The sequence below is a fragment of the Cynoglossus semilaevis genome, chromosome 8 (genome assembly GCF_000523025.1).
Source record: "Cynoglossus semilaevis isolate Cse_v1.0 chromosome 8, Cse_v1.0, whole genome shotgun sequence".
NCBI lineage: Eukaryota > Metazoa > Chordata > Actinopteri > Pleuronectiformes > Cynoglossidae > Cynoglossus > Cynoglossus semilaevis.
In genome coordinates, this window is record NC_024314.1 from 20,650,430 (window position 1) to 20,661,222 (window position 10,793).

General features: G+C 38.8%; 1 protein-coding gene across 1 annotated transcript in view; it reads right to left on the reverse strand.

Moving 5' to 3' along the window:
• The window catches only part of plxna4 (plexin A4), a 208,526-nt gene that overhangs the window by 46,051 nt on the left and 151,682 nt on the right, over positions 1–10,793 (reverse strand). Inside the window, exons 6-9 of the mRNA XM_008315637.3 lie at positions 9,878–10,001; positions 5,713–5,866; positions 2,128–2,227; positions 1,765–1,879 (exon numbers count right to left, since the gene is read on the reverse strand). Coding sequence (XP_008313859.1) covers positions 1,765–1,879; positions 2,128–2,227; positions 5,713–5,866; positions 9,878–10,001 — 493 coding nt within the window. The remainder of the gene's footprint in view (positions 1–1,764; positions 1,880–2,127; positions 2,228–5,712; positions 5,867–9,877; positions 10,002–10,793) is intronic.

Here is a 10,793-nt window from a genome sequence, read left to right on the forward strand (position 1 = left end):
GCGGCGATGGAAAGAGTCAACCTGTTTTAAATAATGGAATTCTAAACTCATTCAGTGAATTGTTGTATGTATGTATGCATTAATTCAGAATTTGACAACCAAGCATTTGGCAGCAAGTACATGACCTTGGATTTAAGGGTTAATTAAAAGCAAATTAAAAGTCAATTAGACTGGGAAAACACCTGCTAGTTAAAAACATGACAAAAAGGCAGATGTCAGTGCTGTGCTAATACCAAATCCCCTTCGTTTTATTTATGGTTTCTTTGTGTCAGCAACACAATAGGAGGAGATTCACACAGTATTATCCTCAGTCAATATTGACCACCATCGTCTGAGCTAATTGGAAAAGTAAACTAGCAAGAACTTGGGACTTAGTCTGACTAAGCAGTGGGTAGAAAAAGACAAAAGCTATTTGGGAGGAGGGAAGATTCTATCATCTGTGCAGGTTTAATGGCTCAGGAGAAAGACAGTGGAATAACACAGTTGAGAGCAGACTGTTTATCAAAGGAACCAATCTGGCTAAGCTTGTCCCTGACTGTCATGCGGCGACTGTCATGTGGCGAATGCCAACCCAGTCATGAACATGAGTGATCTTCATCATCACTCACCTCAGGCTTAGATTAACAGGCCACTAACTCCTTGTAAAACCTTTGCCTCAAAACATAGACTGACTTGGCAGAGGTGTAACATGCTTCATATGTTTTGAGTTCATGATGTGATGAAGTTGTTGACATTTGACATTGCTGCCAAATATAAGCAGAAGTTAGCTGCTAACTAACGTCCTTTGTTTAAGTATGTATAAGCAACATCTAATTATATTTGCAAACTTCAAGATCAAACTACATAATCACTTTCAGGAAAATAAAACCCTAAACATAAATGATGTTGTGAATATCACTCATAAAATGACACCTAAACAAAACAACCATGACAGTGTCAGAGTTAGCATTATTGTTCATTGCTGGCTAACGTGCAAACAGCTTAAATAATAATGAGAGATATACCAAAAACAATGGGCTATTATCAACTATTCAGATGCACCTTGGAAAATAATTTACATAATTGGTGAACATATAGTCGAGCAAGGATTGTAAACCAATCATCTGGCAGTCGAGCTCTGTGTGTAGCTTAATTAAAGCAGATTGTAAACCTGCTCTCAGACTTTTAATCAGAGTGAGACCTCTCTAGATGAAAAAGAAACAGCCAGGTTTGGGGCACTCAATGAATAAACCCCCATTCAGTGAGGAGCTTGTCGTCTGCAGCAGAGCAGCCTAATTACAGCAGGATCTGCTTTGACAGGAATGGAAGTGGCTGCCAATACTATTGATAATACACACAGACTAAGCTGTTGCAGGGAATAGGGCCGGGCTAGAGGAAACGGTTCAGTTTTATGAGCTTCCTCTGGCCTTAGATGTGTAATCAAAAATCAGACATGCCAAGGGACTCTTGGCAGATTGAAGGGAAGCAGCTAAAAGGTGTGCAGCTCTTTTTAACATGACCATTTCTGGAAGTAAAACATGGAAATGTAGCTTTTAGTTGCCCCTAATTTTTGAAACGTTTTACCACTTAGATAGAGATCTATGAAAAGGCTTCCTGTGCTGGGTAAAATGGAAATCATTCTCAACCCGATTCAGGTACAAATTCAGCCAAAAATATGTTGTATTAATTATTGGACACAGATATTATAAATCCTTAATGTTTTGTGACAGAAATTAATGCAGGACAATCAAAAAATTAATTTAGGACGATTTGTTGAGGGCTCACCTCAGGTTTCTTGACGCGTCCCTCTTGGAAGGAACACGTGCGAGGGTCATGAGTGCAGTCGTGTCGATATTTACACCAGTGGCACTGGTACGGGCTGCTCACACATGACAGACACCTGTATGCAGTGAGTTGAAAAAAACAAGAATCAAGAAAAGCGAAATACTGACATTTCCACTGTAATACAAGCAGACTAACTTCACCAACAAACCACAAACAATCAGAGCAGATGAAATGCACAAGCACAGTAATGGAGCCAGGATGTAAAGTATTTCCTTTTCTTTTCAACCTATGCTACAGTAGCAAAGGATACAAATGACCTTTTAAAATATATAAAAGATAGATAAAACGTTTAAATGAACTTACGACTTATGCACGCTGCAGTTGTAAAAGACAAAGTCGGTATTTGCGATGGCCAAGCCAGTCTCTTTGGATTTAAGATAGAGCTGCACAATCTGATGATCACCTATAAGATATAAGAGAACAGTTTTAGTTTGAAACACAGACCTGGTCAAAAGAGACAACTAAAAATGTCATTTGGTGAAGAACAATTACTATGCATTTTTAGTAAACCCCAAAACATCAAATTTGTTATTTAATTAAAGTTACAAAATGACAGATGTTTGTTTCTATGGGATTTTAAAACAATTTTTCAGGACATGGGGTTATTGATTAACAGATGTGGGAACAATCTTGGGGCCGTATATTAATCTTTAATGTCTCTCCTTATTACATTCTCCCACACAGAGAACACGCCACTGCGGCTCTGAGCGACAGGTGTTGACACTGTTGTTGCAGTGATGAAGGTAGTATCTTTAGAAAGACAAAGGCAGGGAGCACCGGGGTTAAATCTCTCCATCCTCCTTTCCTTACAAGTGGCAACAAAAGTTGGCAGTTCCCCTGGGATGGAAATTATTCCCCAAGATCAGTCTTTCAGAGGGTCTTTGACAAGGTAAAAAGGAAAGACAATAAATCAAAAACAATGTGTTCATGTGTGTGTGAGTGTGTGTTACAAGTGTGCCTGTGTAAGTTTGTGGCTCATGTGTACTGGCTGTGTCCCTTTGTCTGGTTCTAATGAAGGCGTTCATGTTTAATTCAACAGCACAGCCACACGTCCAACCCCCTCCCCACCTCCACCACCTCCCCTTCGCCTCCTCCTCACTACCCCAATACTCCAGCTCCGTAACTCTCTTTCTCTCCTCTCATCACCATTCCATCTCCAGAGTACACACAGGTCTCTTCACTTCCTTCCATTGTGCAAAGTCTTTCTTCTCCCCCATGTCTCACTCCCTTTCTTTAGCAAAGAAGGAATCATTCATCAATCACGATAAAAACACTGCTGACAACACATCTGTCCTAATTAGGCCACCTAAATGTTACCTTGAAGCCTGCTACCGTTCCTTCCTTAGGAGGCTCAGACTAATGAGGTGTTGTAAGAATTGGAGGAAGTTTGAATGTAAGAAAATAATGTAAATTATTCGTTCACTCGCCCTGAAGCAGTGTGTTTCTGCAGTTTTGGGTGAAAGCATGAGTAAGATATTTAAGATAAATTAGTGTTTAAAGTACATATTTACTTATGTAAATTCGCAATCATAGGTTTACTGTATTATATGCTTACCGACGTGATAGTAGGGGTGCACAATATTTTCGCTGAGAGTTTTAGTCTAGGTGCTCCTAAAGTTTTCATTGTGTTATCTGAGAGTTTTAGTGTAGGTGCTCCTAAAGTTTTCATTGTGTTACCTTTAACATCATAAAGTTACCTTTTTATTGTTCTTCATGATTTTCATACAATGTGAATTATTTAATAACAAGAATATTTGTGTAGAGAAATGCTTGTGTTTATTAGCACAATTATATGAAAAAGTGTTTAAAGTGCTACACTCAGCTAACATCAAACTTAAACATTAGGTAAAATAAAAACATTTCTGAATAAAAGTGCTTGTGCTTAACTGCAAATTGAACTTTTTTTTCGTCATGAGAAGAATTTCTGATTTGAATTTGGTGATCGGCGTCTACTCTTTGGCAATGTTCTACGACAACATTACATTTGATTAGCATTTCTGGAGTAGGGCCACTTCCTCCACACACTTGTCGTGGCATGTAGTGTTTTAGTGTCGATACGAAAAGTTGCACCATATTCTGACCGTACTCCTCACAGTAAACGCAATGCAATGCGTTACGTCCTTTGTCGTACCTTGGCCACGGGAATTGTTCTAGCTAGGCCTGTCTGATGTAACACTTTTTTTTTTTTTTTTAAGTCTCTGGGCTGGGCCGAAGGACCCGGGCTTGGCGTCTTACCAAGGACCAAGAGCTCCGTGTCTTGGCAGTCTGGACTCTCAGCAGTGGGGAAACATGGAAAGACGATAGTAGGGCAGGCTATAACGTTAGTTTTTAATCGTTCTTCCGCTTTTCATTTCCCTCCTTTTTGTCGTGTTTGTTTTCTCGTTCTGTTTGTTTCCGTTTCAGCTACTCTGTAGTTCCAGGAGCACAGCCAATCAGAGACTAAGACACGCCCTTGCTCTCTCTTATTGGTTGAGACCACGATATGATCCTAGCAAAAACCGAGGTAGCACTTAGCAGACAGTCTCAGCGGAGGCAGTTAGCACACAGGCTAAAAACAAGTAACGTAATATAGCGTGTTTATTTTTTTATTACAGCCATTGACTTTTGTATTTTATGTGCTTGTTAAAATATTGATGTTTGAAATGTTAGTTCAGTAGAACAAAGATGTATGAATTGATTTTAAAAGAAAAAGATTAAACTTGTTTTTATTCTGGTTAATTAACTACTGCCTGTGATGCCTACATCAGTGTTTCATTAACACTATCATTTGGTATTTCCTATGGAAACATGTGAATGCTGTAAGCCCAACAGTATTTTTCTTTATATGCAAATTCAGATTATTATTGATGGATTACCAACTATTTCCCCCCTATTTTCATTTTTTTTCTTCTTTTTTTACATTTTCCCTGAACTAAGGGAAGGGTGGCATCTTCATTATCTCAACATGAGGACACTGAGGGTTGGTAATGAAGGATTGCCTGCCTGGGGACAGAGCTTCCCAGATGGGAGTTGGGTTCAATTAGACCAGGCTTATTCAACCATGAAGACAGGAGGTGAAGAGTAGGGGAATGAAATTAGGTATAAAAAAGACATACCATCCTTTTGAGCTCACATAATGTATGTGTTTTTAACATAAAGAGGAATGTCATTTTGGCTTTTTAAAAATAAAGTGACATTTTCCATAGAGACTAGACAGCGTAATATTGTGTTTGTCGTAGTAAGGTTAAGTGGGGTCTCATTATCATCATCACCTATATCTACTTTAAGGGAGGGGAGGTAAATAAGTCCCACAGACGACTAATAACTAATGTTCACTGAATCACTTAACACATCCTAAGGCATCGCTTGAAGGTTAGATACGCCACTGATGGCTCATGTTTTGACTAAAGAAAAAATCTTACATAAATGTTTACCTTCATGGCTGCCATTTATGTATGTTTTGATTTGAATGCAATACAGACTTATATGCCTTTTCTTTTTTTAAGACTTTGCTTTTTCTATATTTTGTAAACTTTTTTTTATGTTTTTGCCAATGGCAATTTTTATTGTATTTTTGGTAAATTTCTCTTTAGCATTTAGCACAGCTTTAAAGCAGTGAATCTTAGGGTACTATTTATGTATAATAATGTTCTATTTATTGACAACACAGTGACTAATCTTGTAAGTAATTAGGAACTCCTGATCCAGAATGTTTGTTTAATGCAATTAGACTTATTGTTGGTAAAACAAATGTGTCCAACCCATTGTAGAACCAGATGGTGGTCATGTTTGGTTTTGGTTGGACTAACTAACGAAAAAAAAGAAAACGGAAAAATGGACACGTTCCAGTAACCCGTATACCAAATAGAGCAGTAGATGCTATGTTACCCATCATGATTTTCTGCTCACCTTTGTCTACGACAATTCGTGGCATCTCCTTCTCTGCAGGCGAAAAGCACTTAATCCTGTTTCCCTCCACCAGCCCAGTCATCTCAGCAAGGTCCTCAAAGCTGCAGCTGACTCCCCCAGACAGTTCTGGAACATTGTGGGCTTCCAATACCAACTGCAGTAAGAAAACAACATTTCAAATTATAAAGACATTCAAGAAGATTAGAAAAAGATATGTATTGGATATTGACAGAAGCTAATTATTTCCCGGGGTCATTATATCACCATGGATATATAGCAGTTCTAATAAGTTAGTATCAAAGAGGCTTACAACTTTACCAACTGAGTAGAAACTGTTTTCATTATAACGTTGCAGGTTCTTAATGCCCACTGTGTTGTGTTTTTTTTTTTCATACAGGTCGGGCTGACATATCTTTGGCTGTTTGATGTAGTAAACCTTCTGTCTGTTCTTGAGTCAAACTGGCTTCTTTCACAGTCTGTTGTCCTGACAACCAAGACTTTGGAACAGTGTTTCGTCGATCATAAGGAAAGCCTTAACAAATCTCAAATCCACCGAATCTGTCACTATAATTCTAATTAGGAGGAGTAAAAAAGGAAAAATAAACACTCTTCAGACAAACGTAGTGTTTCCATCAAGGGCTTACGCAATGATGAGGTAATGTGTACAAAACCTGCAGGGTAAAAATAAATTACTAGAATTCTTCAATATTGTCTGCGGAGAGCCTCGTGTACATATTTGTGTCTATTGCCTTTTTTGAAATGGTTAAGCTTCAGAAATGAGTGTAGACAAAATCTTGACCTCGTGGAATTCTCTTTAATCACAACAGGAAGTAAAAGATAACTAAAAAAAAAAATCAATCCCCAAACAGTTTCTCTATTACTGAGAATTCTGCTTCTGTTAGATCTGACAAGTTCATTGAGGAAAAATTTATCAAGTTTGCAAGATGTACATACAGTATAATACCATGGTCTCAAATCTGAAAAGCACATATTTGACATCCTAATATGCCACTACGATCGTCAACGCTTTTTTTAAAGCTCTGGGGCAATAAAGAGCAGAATAGACCTGTATTTACCAATATTTATGGATAGCTTGACTTTTTCATGTCCAATACGATACCAATACTGCAACAGAGTATATGCTGATACCGATATCAATCCAGTACCAGTACAACTATCTTGTCCTGAGGGGATTGGGATTCTGTTTACATTCTGTTACAGAATTTTGTGCAAAGTTAAGTTAGTTTAAGAGCATTTGGGCTTTTGGGATCCGGTGGGCTTTAGTTGTGTTTTTTTGATGTTTGATCCTGAAATATTGACAAATATCAGAATGATACCCATCCTGAGTTTCGGATCAAGCCATTCCTGGTATCTGCCAAGAGATAAATTATGCAGCAAATGTACAAAGATAAATTATAAGGAGTTTAAAGAGAAAAATGGTGCAGTATGAAAAAAGAAACAAAAGGCAAGAAGAGCAAGCTGTTATATGAACAAATAAGCCAATGGAGAGGGGGAGAAATACAAAGGACACTGTAAAACACTGTATATAATGCAAATGTTCCCCACTTCATCAGAAAACGCTGTGTCAGCTACCTGTGCCTGAGGGTAAAAAATTGGTTCCAGGTGGAGATGAAGGGGAAAAAATGCTGTCCTTGAATAAGGAGGATAAAAAAGAGGGTCAGAGCGGCGAGTCAGTGTGGGGTCAGGACCAAAATATACATATTGATAGAAAGTGTCTCTGCAGAGGGCCCGGGGAAGGACATTGATTTCAGGCAGCGACCATGGTACACCAGTGATGTGATGCCGAAAGCTGCATCAGCGCTGGAGAAAGGGCTGACCTGGGCTGTTTTTATATTGCTGTTTAATGAAAAGAGTGCAGCGCAGGTGGGGAACAGACACATTGCTTTCCACGTAAGTTGGACAGTGTGTGACCGGGTTTCTATCTCTCGCACATTCCCTCTCTCTTGTTTACCTCATTGGTAGTGCATTCACATTTGTCTTCTCCTGTTTTAATTTATTTTCTCTTTAAGGAGGGACTGCAGCCAGACCTCGAGTTTTCCTCAATTACGTTTAGAGTGGTCACAGCCGAGTATGGCCAGGCAGAATAAATGTGCAGTTAATCCACTCAAACACACACACAGACTTACACACCATGGAGAGAATTTATAAAAGCTAGTCATGATGCAGGGATGATACATTTATAAACAAATGCCAGTGGTTGTATAATTTTATTTTTGTCATATTTTATAGCAAAGTGTGTACATCCTAATGCTCTAAATGTTTGGATGATTATTAAATTTTAACATAGCTATGTTTTGTTTTAGATTGTCTTGTTTTCAAAAATAATATTTTATTCTAACCAAAGATATTTGACAGTTTATTTGAAGTCTGGAAAATCAAAAAGAGTCAAAATGCAAATATTAGGCCTGATAACAGTCATGGAGTGCAGCTCTTTCCTCTCCAGAATGTCTTAGTCTATCTATTCCAAACAAATATTTAATAACACAAAGGTTAAAGAGGAGACTCTGTCTGTCTGGCAGAAGACTGTGCCCTGCTATCAGTTGGATGAGGGATCTGCAGTGTAGCCTGTGGGTACAGCCCGCTTACTGGGAAAAGGTTAAACACTCTCTGAAGGCTCCAGCTTGAGGAACATGACACTCACTTGCACCCCATGAATATCATTAGAGCGATGGTGCGGTTTTACCACAGAAAAATCTAGACCTCCTGTGACCCTTTAGACACGGATGGAGAATAAGGCAGTCAGACTCGACCTGAGAAAATCATATTGGATATTTACGCACTTGATCTTTTCAATTCAATTTCCAAAACCATCATTAAGCAGGAAATAGAAATTGAAATGTGACATAATTTCAGGCGGTTACGGTCAGTGGGATTTCCTATTACAGTTAGCGCTATAAACCTTCACAACAGGTTTTCCGACGGAGATTTGGTGAGTAAATAAATGTAATAGCACATTGTGGTTAAGGCAGTGTCAGTCATTTCATAGGAGAAACAGACATGACCCACATCTTCGACTGTCAAATGATTTCCTGGAGTCAAATGATTTTTAACATCACAAACCAAATCAGTGACAGTGTCAAACACAAATATGGATCAAAAATATATAACAAAGGTACATTTTAGAAATAATTTCTACAAAAAAAGACTTTAATCCAGTGGATTACAGATCCATGCATGTAAATTTAAGGGGTTGGATTTGTGTTTTCGGGATTGCCAGTTTTAATCTCGGCCAGGCTGTGGTGTATGACCGAAACCCAGAGTAAAGATTGGTGTTTAAAGGCTTGCTGGAACAAATAAATCACGTGTCAGTTTAAATTATAATTCATAAGGATAGGTAAAAAATGTCATTATAAAACAGACAGTTTGTTGTAAAAGGCAGGGCTGTGCGTTCAGTTAGCCTGTTTATATTGGCTCCTTCTGGTTGACATGCTACATTGCAAGCAAGCTAGCAAAAAATTTCTTGCTAACTAGTAATAGACAGTAATCAGTAGTTAAAAGAACTAGCCTATTACTGGGTGGCTATTAGCTCATAGCTGGTGCCCTGTGTTTGTGAGTCATTAGTTTTACTTGTGAAATGCAGCTATTAGCTCATAGCTGGTGCCTATTAACTTAAACTGTGTTTCTGAGTCATTAGTTTTACTTGTGAAATGCTAAAGTTTTTTTAGGTGTAATTTTACATCCATTTTTATGTGCAAAAATACAAGCATTTGTTGATGTGGCTACTTTTAGCTAAGCAGTTGTATACAGTAGCATGTGAAGAAAAAAGTGAAAGCGAACCTCTTGTCATTGTGACACAGCACGCCACTGCACACAACCAAATGTGACCTCTGCTTTTAACCCATCGCCACCCAACACTAAAGTAGGTCAGATATCCACAGCACTGGGGGAATATTTTTGTTCAAATTCAAAACAGATTGCAGTCAGGCTCGCATTGTATGACGTGTTTTATACATCCAGTTTTAAGCAGACTAAACCAGTTGGCTATTTAAAACAAACAGACTGTAAAACATGATTTATTTTTTGTAGGACAGTTATTTTTTACTCCAGTGTGGAGCACTTAGTGTAGCCTGTCATATCTCTCCAAATTAAGAAAGCAAGTTCTTTTTTTAGTGTGTGTGAGGATAATCTTCCTCCATCCACTCACCGTTACACTGAACTGGGACACGGAGATGTTGTTTGGGTGGACACTGAGATGCACACACTGCTTGATGTCTGATGAAAAGCGCCGGGGCTCCGACGAGCGCTCACATTTCTCCTTTCTGGCGCACCTGGAAAAAAAAAAAGAAAAAGAGTATGTGTTATTCACAAATTCACACACATGCACACTGTAACCTGACCAAGGCTCACCCTCTCCCACCTGTTGGCACTTGGGAAAAAGAGAATGTTGCACTGCTTCCTGACAGACAGCGTCAGAGAGACTGATTTATCATATTTCCTCTCTGTCACTGCTCTGGCTATAGTGGCCAGTGACTTGAAACCCAGTCTCAGGGGAGTGGAAGCAGTTGCATTTAAAACAATGGTCGCTCTATATGTGGAAGTAGAACCGGTCCACTGGGAAAAGGGTCGCCTTCATCTGGGAAACCTGCCTTAATGGCTGGCATTCAGGGGCAATGCCAAGTGCAGGTGGAGATTTGGATTCTTGTGGTGGGAAGGAGAAGAAGTTTTGCTCAAAGTACTAAACCAGGTGGTCTAATCCAGTCCAGTACAATGGTTAGGGAGTATAAGGACTACACGGCTCCTGCTACAAACTCTGTCCATTGATAAGTAGTACAGGTTAATTCCTGAAAGTCCAAAGGATTTTCTAGATGTAGTGGACACAGTTCTAACATAGAAAATACAGGTCTGAATATAAAATATGGACAGTAAAGGTGACTGAGTAGAGTTTATCCTTGGAACTGTATACTACTCTGAACTAACAAACTTTAACTTTCTATTGTTCCTACAACCCCACTCTTTCGCACAGCTAATCCCCTAGCAAACCTATTCCACATTTAATCCTCTATTGATTTGGACTTGGGGCAATTAGCAACCTGGTGAAACTGCTCCAAATCTTTGGGAGG